The sequence below is a fragment of the Nanorana parkeri genome, unplaced genomic scaffold (assembly GCF_000935625.1).
Source record: "Nanorana parkeri isolate BGI_ZX_2015 unplaced genomic scaffold, ASM93562v1 scaffold316, whole genome shotgun sequence".
NCBI classification, from domain to species: domain Eukaryota; kingdom Metazoa; phylum Chordata; class Amphibia; order Anura; family Dicroglossidae; genus Nanorana; species Nanorana parkeri.
Genome location: NW_017306584.1, coordinates 329,869 through 357,201, shown reverse-complemented (window position 1 = coordinate 357,201; position 27,333 = coordinate 329,869). Strand labels below are relative to the sequence as shown.

The window sequence follows — 27,333 nt, the reverse complement described above, 5'->3', positions numbered from 1 at the left end:
TTTCTACAGAGACAGGGGGGGGGGGGGGGGGGGGGGGGGGGGGGGGAGTAAACACCTCCAGTGCCTCAGTTTCTATCTGAGAACAAGAACAATTAGAAAAAATATAAACCTGTTCAACCAATTCAATAGAATGGACAGTCAGAGCATGTGAGAAATTTGAGATTTGGCCAAAATCAGGTGACCATAAACAAATGTATCCTTCAGCTTGTGTTTAGGTTTTCAAGCTAGAAAACATATGCGTAGAGCAGGGGTAGGCAAACTCTGGCCCTCCAGCTGTGGCACAACTACAAATCCCATAAGGCATTGCAAGAATGTACAGCCACAGACATGACCCCCAGAGGCAGATACATGATGGGATGTGTAGTTTCATCACAGCTGGAGGGCTGCAGTTTGCCTACCCCTGGAGTAGAGTTTTCAAGAACAGTAGAATAGAGTAGATTCCCTTCTGGTTGTAGTCATAAAAGAGCATACGTCCAACACTGGGCTATCCACATCTTCCCACTATTTACCTGAAATTATCATTCTCTCACCAATCAACCTAAATAATCAGAACTTGAGTTATCTTAAAAATATTACAGGGAGTATGTGTATTGATATGCTGGAGTCTTTACCCAGTTTACTGTTTTCGGTAAAGTGACAGTCTAACAAGCTTAACTTGAGAAAATAATTCCGTTTGTCTACCATTTCCCTGCTAAACAAGGTTATGATGAAAGCAATGTGGGCAAGATGTCATGATTTTAAAATGAAGGGAATAATAATCGTTTGATCCAGCATATACATGCATTTCAAGGCACGTTGCACAATCATATTGTTGCTTTGACAGTTTCCAAAAAAAAGAGCACTGATACCAACAACTTTTGAAATAAAATGGTCAAAATATACATAGAAAGACTTTTGTACCAAGCTATCTTGAAGCGTTTAGGACCTTTAAGAAAATCATTACAAAAAAATAATGTATTTTTATTTCTTCTTGTAGTATCCAGAAATTATTAGAAGATGGTTTCTTTATATACTGCAAACCCACAAAATGCTATATCCATCTGTGCAGTAATCATTACCAAGGCTTAGTATGGGGGGCTACGGGAATGTGGTCCACCAACCCAGATGAGAGGTCTCGAACACAAAACATATATCCTGGTTGCCCTATGACTACATGCAGCTAGAGGGGGTAACTTTCTGTAGATAGTTGCAAACAATATCCTCAAAAAAGCATTAGGTGTGCTGTTATGGATTATCATGGAATAATGAACTTTGCCCATAATCTTAGTCATTGCACTTAATATCTATACCTTTATAAGTGGGTAAACTACCCTGATTGTTATTTCCAGCATCATCTCATGAGACCCTCAATGTTTCTCTGACAGAGGCTGATATATTGCTTGAAGCCACCCTTTAAAAAAAACTAGTCAAAATGTATTATTATGAGTTAGAGTATGCAGTTGTGTGTAGCCATTATATATTACATACAATTTACATTGTATGTTTAGTATATAGATTCCGCTTTAGTCCTATGTGAGAGTTATTCTCTGGATATAATGGGGTTGATTTACTAATGGCAAATAGGCTGTTCACTTTGCAAGATAATTGTCCCATTGCTTAGTGAATGAGGGGAAGCTGTGCTTACTTCCATCATCCAATCATGTGTAAGCAAAAATACATTTTTTTTCCTTGCATCTGATTGGGTATTTCCACCACATTCACTGAGCTTAGGGAACATTCTCTCGCTAAGTGAAGAGCTTTTTTTGCCTTCAGTAAATTAACCCCAATGCATCATTGACCAAAGCAAAATGACCAACTCACTTTGAATGATCGAGTAAAAAAGTGCATTATTTAAAAGACATGTACAAACCAATTACTTTAAATCATCAGACGTGAACTTAGGACTTCTCAGAGGTGGAACAAGTCGTTAGCATGTTACTACCACACACTCCTGCAGCAACAAAGCCCTACCATCCACCATGAAGCAATGCAAACCTTCATGGTCCAGTGCTGCGTATACTGATGGTGTTACTTACTACTGATCTTTCCATAACTCAGTTATGTGCACACTCTACATATGTCTTAATTAGACATAAGCTGACTGAAGGCAGTACTTTATATCCATAGTGCACTGCAGGTGCTACCTGCTTCATTCTCTGAGAGAGACATCTGTCAGGAAGGGGCAGGAGTAGGGGATCCTGCACTGTATTCCTGGGCCTATTGTCTGCTATTTGTGTTGCTGTAGCTCAGGTTCCACCCCTGACAAGACATAAAGTTACATATATACACACATATATGTAAACTGAGCCATATATGCAGCCTCACACCCAGCAGTATATGAAAAGCCCATGCATTTAAACCTACCAATGTGTATATTTACGCTCTGCCTCATTTTCCACTTCAAAAAAATATATATATGAAAAAGCAGAATTTTCTGCAAAAGGCCACCATTTCTTTTAGTGCTAAATTTGTCAGATACAGATTTTGATATTATTTCACATAAGTTCTGGTATCTCAAATCAGCTCATAAAATAGAATTTCTTTTGTATGAAAATCTCAATTTTAGATAAAAACATTGGATAGATATGTATTGTATTCTTGTGCTTCAAACAGATTGTACACGACTTATTGGTAGTGGATGTGCTTCGGTATTAAATACCCAGTCTTCTAATGATAGCAGATCGTCTTCCGAAAACAGAAGGTAGAGGTATCTGTAGGAGAGACAGAAGGGCAACATATTAGTCATACAGTTGTTGCTTCTTATTGTATTTTTCTAAATAATTAGAATCCTCAACTTTTAAAGAAAATGATCTGATTTGCACAAATGATTGTGTTGTTATAAAATGAAAACCGTATTCACGTGAAGTAAAAAATCCAATCATATGGATGGGAGATTTATTAGTGAAACCAGTTACAGTTCTGCTAGTCTTGGCTTCAGATATGACTAAAGATATTATTTATAGCACCAGATGTGAATCAATTATTTAAAACTGGCAACAACAACTTAGGATCATGGTATTCACCCCACATATAACACCATTTTCTGTAGCTCACGGTATTGGCCTCATTCATCATTTGTCCAAAATCAAACTTGGCTGAGAACAGTATTTAGAGCCTATCTCCAGGGCAAAAAAATACCCTTGCAGTAAATATACTTCCGCACTGCAAGGGTTAATGGCTCGTTTATATTTAGGAGTATGGTGAAGAGGGTTTTTACCTAACTGCTCCTGGGTGATACCCACTTCTCCTGCATTTAGCACTCCCCTCTCTTCCCCATGCTCCGGCTTATGGACTATTCCTCAGCAAACTCACCTATAATGCAGGGCTACGGACTCTGCATTAGAGGTGATAACGTCAGCAGGCCTCTGACCTCCAGAGCACAGGGGGGAAGAGGATGTGGGCACCAGGCTTGGGGCTTGCGGGAGCTGGGATTAAGTAAGTAAATGTCCTTTACACAATACCCCTTAACAAAAACAAGCAGTTAACCTTGCAGTTCAGGGGTAGTTTTTTTTCCCAGGAGAAAGACTCTGTGCTGTAACTTCGTTTTTAATTTAAAGATGATCACTTTCTCATATCAATAGCAGTGTGTTTTTTGTTTTTTTTTACTGTCTGTGTCTTATCAGAGAGATTGTCCCCACTTCCTGTCCAAATAACCCAACAGGAAATGATGCAAAATCTCAACAATGAGAGATCCCCTGTTACTCCCTGTTCGGTCTATTACCTGTAATATAGAAAGGAAGTGATGGTATATTACACAGAAGTAATAAATATCTGTAAAATAGACAGGAAGTAGGAGCATATTACAAAGTTATACAGTCCTGGCAAATGTTCAATCCTTTCTCCATACCATCAAAAGCCATGTTTTCATACCATCAAAAATAAGAGGAGATAATTGTCACACCAAGATGTATTCATGAAAAGCCTTTTTCCATACCATCAAAAATCAGAAGAGATAATTGTCACCCCCAAGATGTATTCATAAAAAGCCTTTTCTATACCATCAAAAAATCAGAAGAGATCATTGTCACCCCCAAGATGTATTCATAAAAAGCCTTTTTCCATACCATCAAAAAATCAGAAGAGATCATTGTCACCCCAGCATGTTTACATGAAAAACCTTTTTCCATACCCTCAAGAATCAGAAGAGATCATTGCCACCCCCAAGATGTATTCATGAAAAGCCTTAGCCTGGCCAAGGTAATATATGGGGGGGGGAGCTTTATTGGACTATTTATGGCCAGACTATGACAGCAGCAAAATGTTTACATTGGATATGACTTACCTGTTCTAGGTGATGCCATATATGGTTAATTTCTGATGTTATGGTACAATACAGTAAGTGCCAAAAAGCTAGCCACACATCAAGTTTATACAACTGGACATATGATACTTTTTTAGCTTTTTTTCCCCATAGGTTACAGATTGCCCTATACATATGTATATGTTTCTGATCAAATGATAATCCACCTAATCAGGTGACAATCTTCTTATGTCACCTTAAGCTGGATCTCCAGGTAAAACTTTGGTTTTGTAAAGATACGGATTGAAAACCTCATACAGTGGCATGGACTTTTCTTCTTGTTATCCAAAAGAATTGTAATTACACATGGAAAAGCTTCCATTCATTCCCCAAAGATCCTACAAAATCCCCAGTGCTTGTAAAAAAACCTCCAATTTCCATGTAATAAATCTCTTTTATACACTTTTCCACACCCATCCACATTGGCCATTTAATGGGAAATTCCACATCAGTACTTGCCCCTGATTCTTCAGTTTGAATAAAATATGCTTCTACTTACTTTAATGTTTCTGACATGAAAAAGCTTTGTTGTACATTATCGTGGTTCGGAGTTGTAGTGTACACGTCTCTGATTCCTGAAAATCCATTTTCAATTCTGCAGTAAGTGTCCAAAGCCTGGGGAAGAATTCAAAATTCTAATCAAGTGAACAATAACCTGCCATCAGGCGACATGTGAACATGTTACAAACCATACAGGTAACCGTTGGAAAAAGTAACAAACTTTACGTATATATTGGAATCGAATATATTTTGGATATATATTGGAAACAAGCCATGAAAGTGCAATGTTCATTCTGATGCTATTGCTTTGTCTCTGGGAATAAACAAATGATGGTTGGTTAATATTGGAGAGATGGCAACACTGACAGTTCTTGATTTGTCCTCAGGAGTAAAAATGAAAAAGAAAGAGTAGTAGTAAATCAATGATTTCAGGAGCAACGGGTTGTTAGGGACAGTAAAGCAATTAACAAGCTAATTAAAGTTGGACTGGTTAGCAGCTGGACCTTCAGTCCAGATGTCAGAAGGATCCTACCTGTGTGGAGCTTGTAAATTATTGTTTGGTTTGTATACTGGCATGTTATGCTTACAGCATAAAATTGGTCCTAGAATGTGTGCCAACTGGATTACATTTAAATAACCTATCAGTAAAGCTTCAGGCTGCTGGAGACTCGCAGATGAGCTGCTGAAGGCTTTAATGACTGGCAGAGGAAGATTCAACTGTCTATATCAGGAGTAGGCAACCTCGATGCTCCAGCAGTGGTGAAACTACAAATCCCATTATGGCTCTGACTCCGGGAGTCAGGCCTGTGGCTGTCAGAGTCTTGCAGTGTTTCATGGGATTTGCATTTTCACCACTGCTGGAGTGCACATGTTGACAACCCATGGTCTATATCAGGGATGTCCGTTGACGTCAGTGGCAGGTGAGACACCCCCTTCCCCCCAGCCCACCTCTGCCCCTGCACCGCCCCTGCACCACCCCAGGCCTGGTCACCAAGATATGTTTGGAGGAGGGAGGAGCCTCCCTGTCCTTCACTTGCTCCTCACTGATGAGGCATCTAGATGGATGCCGTCAGTGGTTTTTTTTTTTTTACTTTTACAACTTGGACCAATGGCGCTTTGCCATTGGTCCAAACCATTGGTCCAAACATTTGTATTTTACATTCTTGAAAAAATTTTACAAATTCCTTTTAATGCCAGCCCGGAGAGTGTATTACTGTGCCAACATTTTTAAAGCATCTGTTAATAAATATGCAGTTTTTTTCCTGGAAATACTGATAAGTAAACATTAAAGGAATAGAAGCGCCTCATACTCCTTCTCTGTTAAGCGGATGTGAATATTTATTTTCCATTTACTTTCTTTTCAGCTTTCTTTTAAAGTGACATCTGAAGCAAAAAATTGTTTAAACTAAAGGGAAATGACTGTTGACAGCAATCCACTGGGCTGAGAAAATACAGGCACCGAGTTACATGGGTATGTGTCACATACAATAAGAAATTTCAGTCCGTGTGTCACTATTCAGTTCATCATACTGATACAGAGAAACTTGCGTCTGCTGCTCACAGTGACTTATACATGAAAGCAAATAATGCAATGAAACAAAGAAGTCGGCATCAATTAGTATGCATAATGGCAATATAAAAATGTGTAAGAAAGCAATAGTGTACGTTAAATCTCTCAGTATAACATACTGACATGTTTTATATATACACCGACGCAATGTCATAAAATGATGGCAATGTAATTAAAATATCATTGCATAACTGGTTCTAGTTTAGTCCTTTGACAATTCTGACCTTAACACAACTCAGAAGCACAAGTTATAATTTTGGGTAGTGTGTTTTCCCAAATGTGTCTGAGAAAATATATAATGTTATGAACTGATCTGAAGTGCGGATTGACTCTTATGAGACAATTAAAATTACAGTTGTCATTTAGAGTACTATGAATTAAGAGCATATTTGAGGACAATACACTGATTTGCATTAACAATGTTTGTATGTTTACTGTTTACGGTATTGCAAAATCCCATGGCATAAGATGGTGCTATCTTAATGAAAGCTGAACTCCAGGCAAACAGACAATAAACACATATGGAAGCTGATTTACCTGCCAAGTAATTTTATTTCTGTCCATCCAATCCTGAGATTTACCCAGGTCTGCCACAAAGGCCAACCCTGTGTGGTAGGCCAGGAGACCTGATATTACTCTTCTGAAGTTAAAGTGTATGTAAACTCTAACAATGAACTTCTATTTGCTCTCTTTTGGTCTGATATACCAATGAAAGTGTTTCGTTATAAATGTTCAATAAGTGCAAAAAAGATCTGTTGATTTTTCCAGAAATCTTGTGAGCTGATAATTTCCTGCTCTCTGCATGTACAGAAGGAGGGGTTATTGAGATAAGGAGGGGGGAGATGAGGAGAGGTCTGTGTTCTTTGTAATCCATCAGAAATGAAATCGGTGGGGCTGACACCATGGGGTGTATTCACAAAAGGTTCGCAGAGCAAACAGCTCTGCGAATGTCTCAATCTTTGATTTGCAGTTTGCTATGCCCACTAGATGGAGCCGAGGAGCACAGGAATGACTCCTCTGCTCCATCTAGTGGCTATAATCACATAATACACACCTAAGTGTTCAGCTAAAAATAATGATAAAGTTGCTTGTGCAAAAAAGTTCCATTGTTACACACACAGAGGACAAATATATGGTATAAGGACAAATTTGCTCTCAGACAGTAATAAATGTAATGGTTATGTGGCTACTTGCAACTGAAAATTCCCATTGAATAAAAAGACCAGGGCTGGATTACCATAAAGCACTGTAGGATTGTGTGTATAGGCAACAGAGGCAAAGGAGTGGCTTCTCCCTGTAATAATATTGACCACACATTTTTCCACTGATAGTTAATCCTAGCATAGGGTTATTGTTTGGGAAACAATGTTTGGGTATCAACAGGCTCCAGTAATGGAAATCTGGCCCTGAAATAACCCATAGTTAATAAGACACATCATTAAAGCCCATCTCCAGCCAAAAGTTTGGATGCACAAATTGCTTTGTCACTGAGGGGCGCTGTAAAGCTTTCTCGCACAGGGCGCCTAAAGGCCTAAGGCCGGCCCTGCCTATACCGTTCCAGCAAATCCCAGGGTTGCAGCGCTTCTTTCCACCTTTCTTTCACAAATTGCTTCAGTGCTCCTTGGTGGGTCTCAGTCACTGGAGTTGTCCTCATCTGAGGTGTGGGGGGCTCTTGTACTTAAGGGGGGTTTAATTGTTTCAAAAAATTTAAAACTTCTTTTAGTAGTATTTAAAGCAATACTCCACCCAAAAATACCAAGATGAAAATTATTAGCCCAATAAAATATAAAATAGCAACAACCTTTGCTGCAATATTCACCTTCATTAAAAATATTTCCCCTGCAATACTTTTTTCAGCCAGTAGATGCCCTTATTCTGATGTCCAGCATTATTCAACCTGCTTTCCCTGAGCCCAGGTCTTTCTTGACCCACCCCAGCCTGTGACTGGACAGTGAAAGGAGAAGCAGCACAGTGATGAGCTAATCTCTCTTTCTCTGCAGCATGCTTGTTTTCAGCATATAAACTGATTGACTCTGTGTACTGAACCTTTGTTTCACATTCCAGTCTGCTGAAAAGGGACTGCAAGAGGCTGATACCACATCAGATATAGGTATTTACACTGCTTGTATTAAAAATAAATGATTACAGAACTGCATTATTTGGGTGTTTTATGACTGCCTGGGATTCAATTTAAGGGGGGGAAAATAAAGAAATACATGGATAGCTAGATGCAAAAGAGTTTGTACAATTCTTAGAGTTACTAAGGACACAGTATATGTTGATGTTGTTTTGACAATTCATGCAGGATATTGAGAGCCACTGTCATGTTTCCATACCTGTACAATCTCCCAGCCCCATTCTCTATATTTGGGGTTATGTGTCAGCCTCCACAAGTACAGGTAACTTTCTACAACTTCGGGACGGAGCAAGTAATATCTTTCGCTCTGCCTGCTTGATGTAGCTTCAGTCCCTGTATCAAACCTAAACACCTCAGGCCCAAGCTTAGTATCTGAAATGAGATCATGGCATTCTGTTAGACCACTTTATATGTCACAAAATAACAACTAAACATTCTTTCCTCATTTTTTGCTCCAAAATTGTTGTTTACAAAAAACAGGTATGATCAGTATCTCGTCATATGTTGCCCAAGTCTGTACAATATGAGGGTTAAAAAGGTATTTTTGTATATTTCTGGAATAGCCCTCACTGATTCTGCCTCACATCTTGTGTCCTGGTTTCTGCTGCCATGAAACCTGGACACAGCATTCAAAACCTGGACAATCCGGGTGTATCTTGGACAGATGGCAACCATAGACCAAGTCCTGGACCCTACAAACCTGCAGTGAACGTAAGGCACATATTCTAGTGCAGCATACAGTTTGTCAAGGATAGCCAGCACTAACCAATTTCTTCTGAACTGGTATTATTCTGGCTATTTTATGCCTCTAAGATGTACTTCTAAGTGCCTAGCAAGATTGTGTATAATACTGGTGAACACGGGTTATCTTTACAAGGCTGTATGCTGCTGTGATTGCTGGAACTCATGAAAACATTTTGTCCTTGAAAAGGTAAAATTGTGGCTTCAAATTCCAATCTAACATTACAGTACAACATTCTTGTCAATTTTGTTTGTTAAAATAAATAATTTTCATCCCTATGGCTTTGTCTTTATTATATCTTGAAGTAATGTTCATTTGAATATCTCTTTTGTGTTAAAAAAAAGTTCACTGATAGCGGCTTATTCCCATAAAAAATGACGACCACCCAAGAACATGCAAAGAGATTATTGTACTGCAAAATTATTTTGGTGCAATCACACTGCAGTCCCTATGTGTATTGGCTGCAAATAATTACAGCTAGAGAATGCCTTTGTTATAGATCAAGATCTAGTGGGTTAGAAAATACACTGACTTTTTCATTGCTCCACCAAACTCTACTCAAGAAAAACCAAGGTTCGAAGAATGGCCAACAAGTCTAAAACAGATGTATGCCATTTGGAACAAATACTTTTGTAATATCAGGCTGAATCTGTGCTATACATCAGCAGATCTGAATACAAAGTTGGTCAGGTGCATAAAGAAATGAATTGCTTGGTTTGACCCACCATCATCAAATTAGGTATACAATAAATGTCTTATTTTTTAGATTTTTGATGGAAATGATGACATGTCAAGACTCTGTTAAGCTGAATTAGTGGTTCCATTAAATTCGCTTCATCATAAACTGTCATATTCTGTCATATACTATGTGATTCTGTCTGTGTGAGGTGGAAAGGAGTTTTTAGTGGGCGGGTTTCACTAAATTTGGCCTGCATTTTAATTCCTCAGAAACTAAGATTCCTAGAATACCAGTAGGAGATGGTAGCAGTGGAGCAGCCTAGTGCGCTATAGAGAGCCTTGGATAAAAACAGTACCCCTGATAGTAGGGTAGGGTAGGCTTTCCCCTGTGTCAAAATAAAAAAAAAGTGTACCTTTTTAAAAGTAACTTGTCATAAAAGAAATATGGAGAGACCTATTACTGTTGCTACAACAGAAAACTTTAGTTGCCTGAATGTTATGGTGACCCTCTTGTTTAATACTTTGATTTGATATGACACATATTAACTATGCAGATAAATTCTTCTACTTTTAACTCTGTAGGACTGATAACTGGTATTACATCATTTTGGGATTAATGTATATGAGATGGATCTTTCATACCTGTACGTAAATAAGACTCATGACATGTTTTAGCAATTTCTGCTGCTAACTCCATGTAATGGTCTTTTTTGCTCTGTGGTGCATCGTTTGCTCCTAGTGCCAACATCCCCGCAGCAAAGCAAGTCAAATGCCCCATCTTGTGGTCCAGGACTCCACCTTTCCATTCAGCGATATATGTCAGGCCTCCCAGAGACTTTCTGATTAGATGCGCTTCGATGGCCTAGAACAATATATAAAACGTTGGCTTTTAATGTGAGCACGTCAACAAACAAAAATGTGATGTCTTAATCATTAGTGCATTTGCTTTCCTCTGCACAGAATGATGCTCTTGCAACAGACAGGAAAGCCTTGGTACCACCTTCGGGTATCACGGGCTATATTCACAAAGCTTTAACACCAGGAAAAGTATTTTCAGAGACAAGACTGTTTGTTATTCTGACCAGAGTCCAACAAGATTTAAAAATTACAGTTGCATGGCTAAAATACAGATCCTTATCTTCGTGAAAAAGCTTTGTGAAATGAGCCTGCTGCATAAAAATTAAAGTGATGGCTAATTGCTTTTTCTTTCCTTTGGAGCATAGGACATATTATTACAATCTACTGCCATATTTGTGCTAAGATAATCACCTGTATTATTATGTAGTAAAATCAAATGACAAAAAATAATTGGAAAATATTCAAAAACATTCAAAACTCTTTGATGTAGAAACCAGACTTTTTTTTATTATTTGGTCTCACTCTCCTTCTGCATACAAAAACATAGTTCCAATCTTTACTAGCCCTTTCTAAGCTACAATGCTGTCCCTGACTTCCTCCTCTGTCCAGCACTGGTGGCCCTCTTCTGGGCACAATGACACTGAAGAGCCTATGCCCTAGCCTGTCATTTACACTTCCCCTAGGGGGTGGTTCATCGTGCAGGCTGGGCTCACAGATTAGTTCTGGAACAATGCCTGCCCCCCGCCAATTCCAGAAGGAGAAATCAGGTGACATCACGGGACCAGCAAGAACACTTGAAGAAAAAAGTTACACTAAGGGATTTAAAAAAAATACCCTGCAGTGTATTTGGGTGGGGGGAGGATTGACATGCTTGGAGTTCTGCTTTAAAGCAGACCATTTGAAATCGTGGAGTCATCTCATGGCCCAACAAAGTACTGATGGGGTGGTCATAATAATCTGGCCACTCAGTGTATATACAGTATATCAACCCTGGTGAATTGCAGAACTTAGTCTCAGTGATGCTGTCAATATGACAGAACAAACCTGTAACTACAGGGTGGTGGAAAGGTTGGGGTAGCTTTATTAGGGTTAGTTGCATTACTCTGTATGAGCCATGGTTCAGAAGAACGATCTTGATGGACATTTCTAACCTATGGGCCTTATGTATCCACGTGCTCCTACTAAGAGCTGGAGCTTTTTTGCCCACAGCCACCAATCAGATTTAGACTTTTAGGGCAGATCTAATTCTGACTGTTGGCTAAGGAGAAGTAACTTCAATTCTTAGAAACAACACACTACTTCTATACATAAAGCCTTATGTATAGAACAATATAACCAATCAGATTCTCTTTAATTCTCCTAGTGCAGCATTGGAGAGTGGAAGCAAGAAATCCTGGTTGCTAGAGTAATGCAGGCCATCTGAACCAATTGGGCATCTCCTATGGTTTGTTGACAGCCACCAGGCTACCAGATAAATCAATGATTTGCTACTGTGTTCTTATACAGTATGTGGACAACACAATAACCAGGTGTGCGACTACCTATTTTGTATTCCTCTTCTAAATTATGTCCTCTTTTCTTTTGTGTGCTCTTTTGTTTTCTTCAAGTTCCCATGATAAATAGTGACTTTAGTGTTTTGTTTAGAACTAATCTTCAACTAGACTAGATACAACAAGTCACCCCAATAGTGGCCACCCAAAGTCATTCGCAAAGCAAATAAACAATATCAGCTGCAACAGTGCTCCGTCTTTGCACTGTGCTGCCCTTAGGGGCGACTAGCATAGTCATTAGATAGGTGCCATGAAAGCTTGCATTTGCACTTAAAATTACATTAAAATCACCCCCCTACTTACTGCTTTAAGGACTTACCTTAAATTATGTCTCTTAATCCAATCATCTTCTTCTTTCCAGTAGTTTTCAGCAATACCTCCAGCGCTGGTGCCAGTCTCTGAACCAGTGCTGACTGCTGTGTCTTTTGTTTCCCACGGTGTCTGTCCGCATGCATGCTGCCGGGCTGCTTGCATTGACTTACACTGTGTCTCTCCTCTTCTCCCAGCCGAAGATCTCTATTGTGCATGCGCCGCCCCATGATCTTTCCGAGCTGCTCGAGAATCTTCAGAGCTTCAGATGGGAGCTAGTGGCAGAGACACAGGTAAGTTTTTACCTATTTGGTAACTTTTTTATTTTTTGAATATATCTACTGCTTGCCAGCAGTAGATACAGTATATGCAAAAAAAATGAAGGTTTATTTATACTTATATTTTCCCATCATCCTGTTGATCTATGAAGAGAGGAGAGGATTACTACCGTCAATAAGCTTTATCAAACTTTATTTTTTGCATATGCATGTACGCTGCATAAGCTTTGCATACATTGTTACCATGGTGACAGTGATCTGACAAATTGAAAGATATATTTTTAATATTTAACAATTTATAAAAATGCAAAACATTGAACACATTATACTGAATGCAGTGTTCAGCAATCGCCAGTTTGTAGACTGTATCATCAGCTTTTTAGAAGCACAAAGCATAATCTATCAACTGTAATCACTCATTTTTCACCCAAAAAAATGGGCTGAAAATCTCGGCTTATACTCGAGTATATACGGTATGTCAGTAAAAACACTGTTATATCTGTATTAACTTCTAGTCTGCGATCAGTATGATTGTGCTGTATAAAATGATATCATAGGTTGGTACACCCAGTGCAGCTGTAAAAGGCAGAGCCGTAGCTAGCTCCTTTTGCGCCCGAGGCAAGAACAGACAATTGTGCCCCCAACAGACGTGTGCGGTATTTGACATCATACGCTCCACCTCAGGATGGCGGCCTGCATGCGCAGAATGCGCTGGTGGTCACATCCAAAATAGCATAACAATTTGATGAAACTAATGACATTTTTGCACATGTCTATTTATGTGTGTGTGTGTGTATGGGGGGGGTGTTTTTTTTTTAATTATTATTATTTTTTTTACTGTTGGGGGGCTTCAGGGAAATATTAGAGGTCTAAACAGATCCCTGACATTTCCCTTTTGAAATAGAAAAAGAGATTAAGGACACAGAGTCCTCTGCTCATACAGGAGGGAGAGAGCAACGGGATTGTGAGGAGAAGCTGGAGCCTGTGCCGCTCCTCTTCTCCCTGCAGAGCTGCAGCTGTGTTGGCCGCCTGGCGCCCCGTTGCCAATGGCGTCTTGTGCTTGCCATGGCAACAGGGGCAAGGGGGCGCAGCCAGGCTGGCCCTCGCTGCGCCCCCTCTCAGCTGCACCTGAGGCGCATGCCTCACTCGCCCTATGGTAGCTGCAGCCCTGGTAGCTGACCCCCATGGGGTCATAGGGCCCAAGCATAACTGTTTTTCCCCTTGTTTGCATCATATACTAATCCAAATAAGCAGTGTTTTGCTTTCCCTACATCCCTCTAAGTGTTTTTTCTTCCATTTGAACATCTACAAAGAAGTAGAGTGCTACCATGTTACTCACTTGTCAAATTTGGAAAATATAGAGTTAAATTATACCCATTATTAGCTAAGTGAGTAAATTACAATTATAATATTTTATAATGTCCACACACTGGGACAGGATAACGAACTTGTTTCCTTTTGAGATCCCTGTGTACATCAAATTATTGTTCAATATTTTAGATTCATCTCCAACGATGCTGAGAACTAACACAATTAACACTCTGTTGTGTGGAGTCAACAACCTGAATGCAGAGTTTGCTTTCGGGTGAATTAATTGAGTTGCAAAGCTCAAGTTTCCAAGCTACATCAAGGTGATGTTAATTCAAAACATAAATGGATATAAAACTTCTGTCCTTAAGGCATACTGCAAGGTACCAACGTTTTTCTATGAGTTTAGATTCTCATTCTTTTTACTCCTGTTGTGTTTTGAAATTGTCAATCCAACGGAGGACTCCTGGATACCTGCTGGTTGAGCGCATCCTCACTCCTATTAGCACAATCAAAGTCAAAGAAAATCTAGACGCACACCAGGAAATACTGTGGAAAGTTAAAACTTTATTGAAGCTCATCCATACCACAAAAGTTTTCCCCAAGGTCTGCCCCTCCCCCACGCATTTCACCCAATAGCAGGCTTAGTAGTAGTTGCCTAAGACTAAGCTCACAATTGTGTGAAATACATCAGATAGGTGCAGACCTTGGGTGGGACTTTTGTGGCATGGACGAACTTTAATAAAGTTTTTCCTGGTGTGCCGCCAAACTTCCTTTGCCTTTGATTGACCTGTATCTCCACGATTGATGCTGAACAAGTGTGTTGTCCCCTTTCTCCCATATAGAACACTCTAGTAAAGTAGTTTTCAAGGTTCTTTGGTCTCGGGACCAATGTAAACCAAGTTGCAGATGTCAAGGACAAGCTAGACCTACATCCACTTTTCGCCACCAATGTCGGTATATATAATAATGCATTCAATATATCTTAAGTGTAGAGAGTTGAACAAATACATAGCATATACAATATTCCCTACACACTTTTAACCCTTAAAAGCCATCACAAACCCACATTTCTGGTACACATAACCACAATAAATAGTCATTGATAGAACTTCACATCAGATCTGTTTTCAAAGAAATTTTAAATTTGTGAAGGGAATTTACCCTTAGTTTACTGAATGTGGTGAAAAGTCTCTTTGCAAAGAATACCCAATCATGTGCAAGAATTTTTTTTAACTTTTGCTTGCACGTGATTGAAAGATGGAGTGAGCAGAGATCCACAAATGAAACTTCCCCTGCAAAGTGAACAGCCTATTTGCCTTGAGTAAATCAATGCCTATGAGTTGAGCCCAGGTTTACACTTGTGTACCTGCACCTTCTGGTATTATATTTTAAAACAACTACAATTCAATGTCCATTGAGTGTGTAATTTGTTAATGAAACCGTCAGCAAATATTAGGTCTAATGCATTAGAACGTTTGTGCAAAACTCTTTTAAGTTGAACGCCAAGGCAAACAGCCAAGTACACAGTTCAAATACTTTAACTGGAACCGCTTTACCTGCCAAATGATTTGGAATTAATTTAAAATTTGGCAATGTCCATTTGCAGCAGAAAGACCACAGCCCAGGCTACTGATTGGACAATAGAGGAGCAGAAGAATGCATTCCTCTGCTCTCTATGTTCTGCTCCCTGTTGGGTAAAAAAGTTTTTGACCTGGATATTAGGTGCCACACCCCTGGTAAGTAGTATGCAAAATACATTCTTTTAAGGAAAGAAAAAAAGAAAAAGTGGGGTTTTGAAAGCACCAGAAAATGACAACTCCAACCAAAAAAATGTAAAAATATATATTTATTTATTTCATATAAATCTTAAAAAAGGAACAAAGAAGGCTTATAGCCAATGATAAAAATAGAATAGATGGTCCCTAAACAAGCTCTTTCCACATGCACAATACCTCATCATTAACAGAAACATACATGATTCATCCTATGTTCTTATGGACATACATGATTGGGGTTCAAATGCCGAATGACCAGATTGCATATAAAGAGGCCCTTACACGATTATTCGTAGGGCTGTGGAACGGAATACTTGCTCTCCGCTAGCACTGCCCTAGGAGCAGAGTGTGACCCTCGGCACACAGCATGATTCAATTAGTAAATGAGAACAACTTTTAGAACATGATTGAGTACAGAAGACAATGTTAATTCAGTTATAAATCCACATAATTCCCCATCCAAAATGGTGGGTTGATGTCTTTGTCCCCAGTATTACTTCATCTGATATCCACAATATATCAACATAGCCTATATGGACAATGCTTAAAGGGTTAGAGGGTGGAGCAGATCGATTCTCCACTAACACCAACCCGCAAGCAAAGTATGGCTACCTTGAGAGTTTATACAAAGGTAAGGCAATAATTATCAAGGATTCCACATAATTTATATGTTTAGGGTACATGATTAAGGCATATTAAAGTTGGTCATGATTATGTCAAACGCATTGTGATTCACCATAATTCATGTATAGATAGATAACACAAAATAATAATAATAATAATAAGTAAATAAATAGTGAGCAGGCTTGCTAACCCTGCCTTTTCTACCGTAATGAGCTGTGTATTACAGTTCCATTGTGAAAAATAAAGTGACAGTGCTTATAAAGCTCAATCAATTAGTGAGGTAAAACCTTATGATGACAAAACAGTTCCCACTATATCATGATGCCGCAAACCTAGATGGTATTGTTTGGATCAGTGGTGACTGCTAATGGAGGGTTGGGGGTGGAAGAGCGACTTCAACGTTTCGCGCAACTCTGCGCTTCTTCAGGAAAAAAAGGGAGATATCTGTATAGTATAGAAAGACATTAGATCCACATCCTCCCACTATTTACCTGAAATTATCATTCTCTCACCAATCAACCTAAATAATCAGAACTTGAGTTATCTTAAAAATATTACAGTGTATTGATATGCTGGAGTCTTTACCCAGTTTACTGTTTTTACAACAGTATTTTTAAAACAAGAATTATTATTTTTTTTAGCATGTATTTTCCTTTTTTAGGCTGGGTTTACACCTGGGCGGTTGTAATATGTGCATCAAACGCACGTTTTTGGCCGCATGGTTTTTGCACGTTTTTCTGTCCACAAAACGCGCATTTGACGCGCGTTTTACAAAATCTAATATGCGGAAGTCAATGGATCCGCGCGGAAATCCGCCCCAAAGAAGCTCAAGTACTATTTTGAGCGTTGGGCGTTTTTCAGCGCTTCAATCAGCACTGAAAAACGCCCTGGCGTGAACGCAGCCTTAGGAGGGGTGCTTCACTTACCTGAACTCCATGCACCTGCTGCTCTTCACCCTGATGTTATCGGCCTCCTCCAAAGCCTCTGCAAGTCCATGGCAACGTGCGGGCTCTTTCTGTGCAGAGAAGGAAGTGGTGCTGCCGGCACCCCATTCTCCCTGTGAGGCAGTGACAGATGGAGGGAGGGCGGAACTTGTGTGGAGGCTGTGGGGACCCAATTCTCCCCGCGAGGCCGGTGTTCTGTCGACACGGCAGTGGCCGGTGGGGAGGGGGCGGGGCTTGTCCTTGAAAGAGCTTGTTCAGGGACCATCTATTCTATTTTAATCATTGGCTATAAGCCTTCTTTGTTCCTTTTTTAAGATTTATATGAAATAAATAAATATATATTTTTACATTTTTTGGTTGGAGTTGTCATTTTCTGGTGCTTTCAAAACCCCACTTTTTCTTTTTTTCTTTCATTAAAAGAATTTATTTTGCATGTTCTGCTCCCTGTCAACATGTTTACTGCCAGCACAAGTGCACCACAGTAGAGACTGACTCTTCTGGTACTGTACTTCTCAGTTCTGATGTACAGAGGATTGAAAGATGCTCAAGTCAAATTCAGGCACTTACACTCGTTGCATTTTAAGTAAACTTACATGATATGCGATGAGCAAATGCAGTAACTGTATTTGTTTGCATATTTTTGTTTGTGTGAAGTGTAAATTTAAGTAAATAAGATTGTATAGGAAGATTTATATTCCTATTATTATACCATCACTTCATGCTAGTGAGAGAAATGCATCCAAATCATCATTCAAGTGTAAACATGTCAAACACCACGAACAACAATCAGTCTATCTGCTGACAGATTACAAATTTCTGCATGCTCTGCCAACCACTGGGAGTGTTGTCCATATAGTTTATTAGCAGACTATTTCCCTACTGATTATGAATTGGCATTGGAATTGCCTCTTTCTGTGTACCCCATTGATGTCCATAAGATAATTGTCTTGTTCAATGGGACTTGTACTGTAATGTTGAAGACATTTCATCCAAGGAGTTTCCTCAGCTCTAATGGCTGTCAGGAATATACCCCAGCATTTATAGCTACAAAAGTAACTTAATCCAATTATCATAAAAAAAGAGTCAAGGCAATAATACACTAAAAATGATTGGTTAAATCCACAAATATCATTTTTACCCCCACTTTATACTGACTTTTTAAAAACAACAGATACAAGTTAAAAGGTTTGATTAAAAGGTTTTATAACCTTTGGCAGTTATATAGTACATGTTTAATCTACATTTAAGACCAAAAATAAGAACAACTAAGCAGGAAAGAGGGACAGAAGGCTTTAGCTCCAAAAGAGGGACAGGGCCCTCAAATGAGGACTCAGATACGGTAGTAGAATGTTTAGGATAGCACCACAATGGTATTTTCACAACTGTCCAGGCCACCTTCCACCAATATGTCCTAGCATATCAGCAAATCCTATTTTTCCTGATAGTATACATTCCTTTTGTGAAGCTATCTGAAACATGAGCTTTTGAATTACTATGACTGTGGGGTTATCCAGATATATAAAAGGAAAAATTGGAGAGGATTAATTCTTCCTTCTTCTTTGGCCAAAAGTTCCCACAGTATGTACTAGGGATGAAGGTCCTACGTCCTTGAAAGTTGGGGGTCATTGCCAGGGCCAATATTTGTGTGTGTAATAGAAAACCAGAAAAATCAGTTATTACTGAGTAGCTACAAAGCATGTCATACCAAAAGCTTCATTTGTTTGAACATTTACGTGTCTGTCCGTGGCATTAGACATTCTTGCAGAATTCATCACTAAGTGGATAAAATTCCTGGCTTGCAGGACTGACCTTCTGCCACAACAAATATTGGGTGAACAGAAGATTGACCTACATAGTGTAACACATTTAGATGACAAGACACAAAGCTTGTTGCATACCTCTACAGCTTCATAGTACATGCCCTTTGCTTCATTATCTTGTTTAGCTGACATCAGCCAAGACTTAATTAAGTATTCATAGAAGCTGTCACCAAGTCCTCCAAGAGACACATGATCTATAGAGGGAGAAGTGACATACAATTTGTAGAGAAAGGATGATAAAGAATGTAATCCGACATTTCATTTGTGCACATGCAAATCTTGATGTTAAGTATCCATGCCAAGCACCTCTTAAATTCCAATTTCTCAGCATTGTCATTTGAAAATTGTCAGTTCATAATTAAGTGTTCTAATACAATGTCTTTTACATACTAGCTCTTCGATGTTCAAAGAAAATTACATTATGTTAAGTCTAAAGCTTCTAATTACATCTGACAAGTCACTATGGGCTTAGTGAATAAAAAGAGAAGCAAGAGAAATTTTTCAGTTCTAAAGTTAGTGAAAATATTATATTGTAAAACATGGTTAGACATTAAAGGGTATTTATAGTCAACCATAACTATCTAAAACCAAGACATGATGCATGCACACTGAGGTACCTTTATATGCCATGATAGCTGAGGCACTCTATAATGCTAAAAAACAACCTCTTAACTGAATGTCCCACTTGCCCATGTGTCCACACTTGTGACCCTTTGGTGTTTGAAGTGTGGTCCTTGGGCCCCAGCAGTCAGTAGCAGGGGCAACGATCTTTATTAACGGGCATTAGAGGTGGAGAACAAAGAACCAGCTTTTGGAGTGAAGTCAATATTTGCAAGAGAGCATCTCATATTCCAGGGCAACACAAGGGATTCACCTCCGCATGCCAGTGTTTCATTGCTATGGCCAGTTGACTACAGGTACACTTTGACCATACTATTCACTGGCATACCCTCTCTCACCTAGGCCCTGATGTTATGCAGATAGGAACACCTATATTATAGCCATAGAGGCCCACATGAATAGGGGAACTCATTTACCAATTTTTCTGACAAGACCCTGAAGGCCATCTAGAAAAAAGTATCCCTATCCTCTAATGCAGCCAGTCCCCCAGTATCAGTGCTCTGGCACTCATCTGTGAGAAGTATTAAGTGCAGTTAAACTTAAAAAGTATTAATCAGCATCCCAGCCACCTACAAGTTAAACACTCACTTGTCCCTGCTGTAATAAGATCTTGGATGAGCAGCCTCCTAAGCACTACAAAGCTTCTGAATATCTTCTTTGTCAGGTATCACACATTCCCATTCAGTCCTATGGCGAGATTGTACTCTGTACTCCAGCAGAGTACCAATTCAAAATAGGACTGAATACAGAGACTACAGAACAGGAGACTGCAGCCAGTGCCGTAAGCCCGTCATACCATCGCTTCCTCCATTGGGGGGGAGGGCGGGGGACCAGATCTCACTGTTCCCACCCAGCTTTGGGTCCTGGTGCAGCCTTACCGGTAGCACCAGCAGTAGGTCCACCCCTGAGGTAAGTTAGTTTATAACTGTATTGTAGTTAGAGAGCCATGATTTTGGGCAACATTAAAATGCAAATTCATAAAATCCAAACCACAAAGTGTTCAGGTAAAATTTGTGATCAGTGTAAAAATTCTAATATGAAATAAGCTAATTAAAATATAATTCTATACATACGCTGAACCCAACTGCCACTGACGGGGCTGAAAAAATTAGGGTACAATCCTTGTGGCTTTTCTATTTTCTTCAAAATTTTCCTGATGGTGTTCACCTGCAAGAAATATTGTGTTTGGAATTTATTTCACGTTGGCAACTATTTGCTTCTTCTTGGGAAGTAATTTGTATATGATTACAATGAAGAAGTCTCAGAAATCTAATTTCTTCATGTAATAGTCATAGATAAATATAAATATAACATAAGCATGAAATACAGGCCAAGTTACCTTCTCAATAAACACTGGATCTCCAGACAGCTCACTTAGTTTCAAGAATTCCAGATGTAAGGTCCCAAATTCTGCTAAGATGCTGCTTCCTGCAGAGGCCCACCCCCAGCTCCAGTTTAATCCACTGAAAAACAGAGGGGCTTATATATTAAAGCTGAGCTCCAGGCAAATATCTTAATAAACAGATGAAATACTTAAACATTACTTATAATAACACCAGACAAGTTAGTTGCACTTCTGTCCATTTACTCTTGAGAATTATGCATTACCAAGCAGATGATGCCACTTTCCCTGTCTCTATCCCCTGTTTGCTGATTGGACAGTAAGGGAGCATCTTCGTGCTCACTCTGCTCTCTTCTCCTGTCAGCTTGTTTCTTGCAATTTAATCTGCACGCAGCACACCTGACTGGCTTCCAGTCCCCTGGCCTTCCCTCACCTAGTCTGAGTTTTAGAGTAAAGCTAGAGTTTTATATCTAGGTTCAGGCTAGAGTGAAAATAATTTTAGTAAATCATTTAAAATGACATTTTATACACTTTGTTATTTTTTTTACTGCATATGTTTGTTGGTATATAAATCCTCTTTCACTGGACCGACTAATAAACTGTCAACATATGACATTTGATTGGCTCGAATGAGTCAATAAATGTGGTAACCCATAACTAATACATTAAATAAAGTTTAGCGTGAAACAGCTGCCAACATTTCAAAGCAGCCATTTCCTTTGCCAATGTTTATAGAAACTGCTGCCAAAATCTAGTGCTTAAACAACTCACCAGTACATAAGTGAACAAAAACTATACTTCACTCTTTCCCCAGAGACCCAGTTATTTCCCCACTGGGCACTGCCATTTTGCCTCTCACATGGAATACAGAAGGTGAAGCCAGGCTGTCAATCACAGTCTAAACATCAAAGTCACCTCTGTCCTGCCTTTGACAGTCATTTGTCAATGCTATCTGCATATGTTAGTGGCCAGGGGGGAAATGTTAGAGATAGAGATGAGGGCTTAACTCATGACTTTTGACAAAATTTACATTTCAAAAAGAGCACTGTTTGGCCAGCTGAAGCTACACATTTTGGGAAAAAAAGCATTTGAAAAGAAGTCTTTTCGAAGAATAATAACCTAGCTTTTTGGGCTTTTGATGGAAATTAAAGAGTGTCAGGCCCAGAGTGGCAACTCTAGCATTTGCCAGAAGGACTATGTATTTTAAGAGCATGGTTAACAGGGCATCATTTTAAAAATAGCCCTACAACAATGTAAAATTAGACACAAACAGCCAAGATCTATCTAGTCAAATGAATAGGCCTAAAAAAATAATTAAATAAGATCATTCAATTATTTAATTTTTTTATAGGTGTCATATATATATATATTCTTTTTTCTATTACGGTCAAGATTAAAATAAAAATTTTTTTTCAATGAATCCAGTATTTTAGACTACTGCATATTATTATTTATAGCCAGTAGGAAGAGCTCTAGGCTCCATTTCACATGCATACCTACTGTCATGCGCCCTACTTCAGGTGCAGTGGATCTCAGCTGCAGTTCTAACCAGTAGGGTTTGAAATGCGGTGTCAGGCTTGAATCCCAGGCGGCTCTCTCAATCACAAACGCAGAGTTTGGGATTTAGACATCATGTACCGCAGAAAATAACAAAAGGACTAGATGGAGTATATATGAGGAATATTACTCCATATTCCTAAACTCATAACAGTTATACACTGATAGTTATTGAGCATAGGTGAAATATGAAGAAGATATGCAAAGGCTCCACCAGGTGGCAGTGTAATGACTCCAACAGAGTAAGTCAGCAAAGATAATACAAGTACTTGCGGTTGTGGGGATTGAACCCCGTGGTTCTGCTGATCCTTAGAACTCCTGGGGATGCTTCCAAAGGTTGGTGGTGAGAGATTCGGGTAATCGGCTGGTTGCTGGTGATGCTGAGTAGCTCCTGGGGTGTTGGGCTATGAACTCAATAGTGGAATGCTGTCCATGGGTTCAGAGGCCTCTTATATACTGGTGGAACGCGGAAGAGGAGCCTCGCGGCGTGACGTCACTTCCGCGTTCCACCCTGGAACGCATAGCAGTACGCGCCCAGGGGGAGGAGGCGCCCTGTTACGTCCACGGCTGATGCGTTCCACTGTGGAACGCAGTTGGCTCGTGGAACCGATCCCGGGACCATTACACCTGCCTAGGCATACTGGATACACTACACTGAAAAGGTCCCTGTTGTTTACAGAGATCAATAGTGCAAGCTAAACTTTACACACAGAACTAAATTAATCTGATGAATAATTTTGCTGTGCCCTCGCATAAAAACCAATACCACTGTGTTTTGTGAATACTCTGCAATTGGTGCACCCTGTGTTAATTTTTTGATGTTGTTGTTAATAATTTCCATTTAGAAAAGAAAACAACTGAACACCATTGTAATAAAATTCAAGTACAAAGAGTTTTGTCACATTTGGTAACATCCAGTTGAAAGTTTAAAATTGACAGCTGTAAACAAATTAGGACTGTTGCTGCATTTCTGACACACTTTAGACATATAACTTGTAGACCATGAAGCATTTGAACTTGAGTTGGGATACGCTATGACTGAATATAAACTGTAAAAACATATTAAAACATTTTAACTCTATAAACTTTTATAAACAAGGCTATAATATAAATAACCCAAAACAGGAAAACTTCCCTTGGATATTAATCAATATCCATTGTGTGCAAACTAGTCAGCTCATGAATGCTGCTTTATTAGCTGATGTGATCTCTTATAGTGTGAGAATTAATGAGTATGCGGTAAATTGAAGCAGGAATATTCACTACTACTTATACACCTTCTGCACTGGGCTATGTATACAAATTGTGGAGCTGCATGCTTAGCATTGCCGGGCTGTTATATGCAGATATATAATGTTTATCCCTTTTTTCTTTAGGAAATTCTCCACATTCTTGCACTGATACATTAACTGAAATAGTTCCAGCATCTACTGCCTGGTTCCCAACGCTGGCCTTGTGGTGTGCGCATGTCCTGTGATGAAGTAATACTTGGCTAAGCTGTCTTGAGAGTCATATGGGGCTGGCAATACTGGCTTCTTTTTTTTGCCAATGCTAGTTACCTGGCTATTATACGGACGTCCTGCCTTAATTTTTTCCTAGTCGCTGACCAAGGCAATGTATGCTGATCAAGAAATGTATGTCCCAACCAGCATGCCTTTAGCTTGTGGTATCAGTAGTAAGTATGGAAGTGCAATCTGTCTTTCCGCAGAGTGGGCCCCACCAGGATAGCTACCATATGCTCACGAAACAGTACTCTGGTAGTAGGCAAAACTGAACTTGGCCAGCTATGGAAGGTGGAACCATTTTAAATATGGGCTGTTTTGTTGCAATATCTCATATAGTAAAAAATGGAGTTAAAGATGAAGGTGGTTGCATCTTATTATTCCTTTGGATCGGAGGGTACTTGGGGAAGTAAAAACGTGCATTGAAACTTGCTTGGTCAGGAAATGGGAGGTGGCTGCCCTGGGGGTGGTGATGGGCCGCCCGTTAAAACCACATGCCATGACTTCCGGTTCCGGCGCCTGCAGAGCGATAAACTCCACACTGGGAGAGCCCACCTGAATCCACCCGAGCCCGCCGGGAGAAATGATGATCTGAAGCAGGATCCCCGACCCTGAACGAGGCGGCTTGTCTCTGTGGCTCTTGGCCTGCGATGCAACGTGTTAGAGGGTGCACCACCTCTTGTTTATTTTTTTGTGGTTTTCTTCTCATCTGCCTCGTCGTTTTGAAGTGGAAGTTTGTGCCCGCTTTTGGGTACCCCTAGTTTTGGCTTGTGTATCGCCTACATTACTTCACCATACGGATGGAACGGACGGAGGACTTCACCTCACCTCATCACGTAACTATGTTTACAGTTCTCACCTATATATCCCCACTGTCGACACTTTTTCTAAGACGGCATAACTCTGGCCTAAGATGGACCCCCTTACCTAAAGTCCCGTTTTCCTTTTCACTAGTGTTTTTGATCCGATTCGCACTGTGGGAAAAAAGGGACTGATATGACTTGTTTTTTTTTTCTCAGACTCTTTACTCCATGGGGCTGATTCACCCTGCTCCGTGTTTACTGGTCCAGGGTGAATCGCCTGTGGGAAAAAGACTTTCTATGCTATGTTATTTGGAAGCCGAACTAGGGTCCCCATGGTCGTTGGTGGGCTTACTCCATACTCGTATAAATAAACTACCACCCTCTCTACGTACTAACTCGCTCATTAGGGATACAGTGGTGGCATGGAGGGAGTATAGATTGAAGGCAGGGCTGCACCCGTATATATCACAACATGTTCCCATACGACATAACCCACACTTCCTGCAGGGCTCGCACAGTAAGATTTTTGACACCCGGGCAGCCAAGGGTATCCATAAACTGATTCAACTATTTGACCCGGAAACATCTAGACCTCTCTCATTTTTGGAACTACAAAAGAAATTCGACCTACCACCCCAACACTTCTTCCAACATATCCAATTAACCCATTACTGGCGCAGCGAGACCCCTATACCCAGCACTCTGGTTCAAACCACAGAAATCGATAGGGCTTCGTCCTCCACCCCTGGATCGATCTCTAAAATATATCCCATTATCAATTCTTACTTTAACCCCAAACCAGCGAGAACTTCCCTGGTGAAATGGAGAAGGGACTTCCCACTGGAGGACTTTGAGAGTGCCGTGCTGGAGGGATGTAGGAACATTAGGAGGTGCACGCCCAATGAGCAGTGGAGAGAGACTCATTTCAGGATCATACATAAGGCTTATTATGCCTTTGATTTTTTTCACAAAATAAGGGCTCCAAGCCCATACTTAACAGCGTGCCCCAAATGCACCCTGGAGGGGGCCTCTCTCCGACACTGTCTCTGGGACTGTCCACACATTGTCGCCTTCCGGGATTCGGTACTCTCCTATTTAGCGGTCATTCTGAATGCTCCCTTGCTCCGGGAACCTTGGCTGTGTTTATTCAGTTATTGGAAATCATCTACAGTACCTAGTAGACATTCGCAGCAATGGGTGTATGTAGCTCTGTTACTGGCAAAACGTATAATTATGCATCAATGGCTCTCCACGCAGCCTCCATCGCCCCAACATTTTGTGAAGGCATTGAAGTCTTTGATGTGGAAGGAGAGACTTGGGGCAACTCTTGACCCGGACAAACACTCTGATGGGTTCTTTAAGAAGTGGGAACCTTTTATATTACACAACTATTCCGGGGCCGAGATACATGCTCTCATGTATCCCTTCAAACTAACTAAATGGTACCTAGAGAGGAGGTTGGAGAACTCCCTAGGGCAGTTAGAACTCCCGGAGAACGATGATCCGGGCTAGGTGAGGTAGCCATTAAGATATGTCGTACCTACGGCAGTCTGCAGCTGCTTGGATAGTAAGCATGACGAAAGCTGAAACACTCTTTGGAAAGGGTTTCATGCAATCTGCAAATCTCTATGTCTCTTTTCAATTAATTTTCTTTGGTCTACATGTGACATGAGTGTATGTTATTTTGTATATTATTTTGTTTGGATATGATGTACTGCTATTACATTATTATTCTATGTTTGAAATATGATGTTCTATGGAATTTCAATAAAAAGATGTTTAAAAAAAAAAAAACACATGCCATTTATCCCTAATCCTGGTGACTATTTGTTGAGCTGGGTGTTCCCTGCAACCTCCATGGCCTGCAAGCATGGACTTCAGGGGCCCCTTGTAAATAAGTGTGTAAGTACTAAACGCAAAGGATCAGCATAACAGTCAGACAACTTGCATTTTCAGAAGCAGGGGTAAACAAATTTTGAGTGCTTTCTAAAACAGGGATAGAGGGAGAATCTTTTATTTATTCTAGTATCAACTGTCTATGGGGGGATTTCCCTTACATTAGAGAAATTCTTCCTCACTTCCTGTTGTGCTTGTAGGACAGGAAGTGAAGATAAATCCCCCCCCCCCCCCCC

At 40.0% G+C, this 27,333-nt stretch overlaps 1 protein-coding gene across 1 annotated transcript in view; it reads right to left on the bottom strand.

The window, feature by feature from the left end:
- Window positions 1-2,330: 2,330 nt before the first annotated feature.
- The window catches only part of MAN1C1 (mannosidase alpha class 1C member 1), a 49,988-nt gene continuing 24,985 nt past the window's right edge, over window positions 2,331-27,333 (bottom strand). The window contains exons 6-12 of the mRNA XM_018558034.1: window positions 21,337-21,445; window positions 21,071-21,164; window positions 19,455-19,570; window positions 10,550-10,769; window positions 8,687-8,859; window positions 4,779-4,894; window positions 2,331-2,690 (exon numbers count right to left, since the gene is read on the bottom strand). Of these exons, the coding sequence (XP_018413536.1) occupies window positions 2,585-2,690; window positions 4,779-4,894; window positions 8,687-8,859; window positions 10,550-10,769; window positions 19,455-19,570; window positions 21,071-21,164; window positions 21,337-21,445 (934 nt within the window). The 3' untranslated portion in view covers window positions 2,331-2,584. The remainder of the gene's footprint in view (window positions 2,691-4,778; window positions 4,895-8,686; window positions 8,860-10,549; window positions 10,770-19,454; window positions 19,571-21,070; window positions 21,165-21,336; window positions 21,446-27,333) is intronic.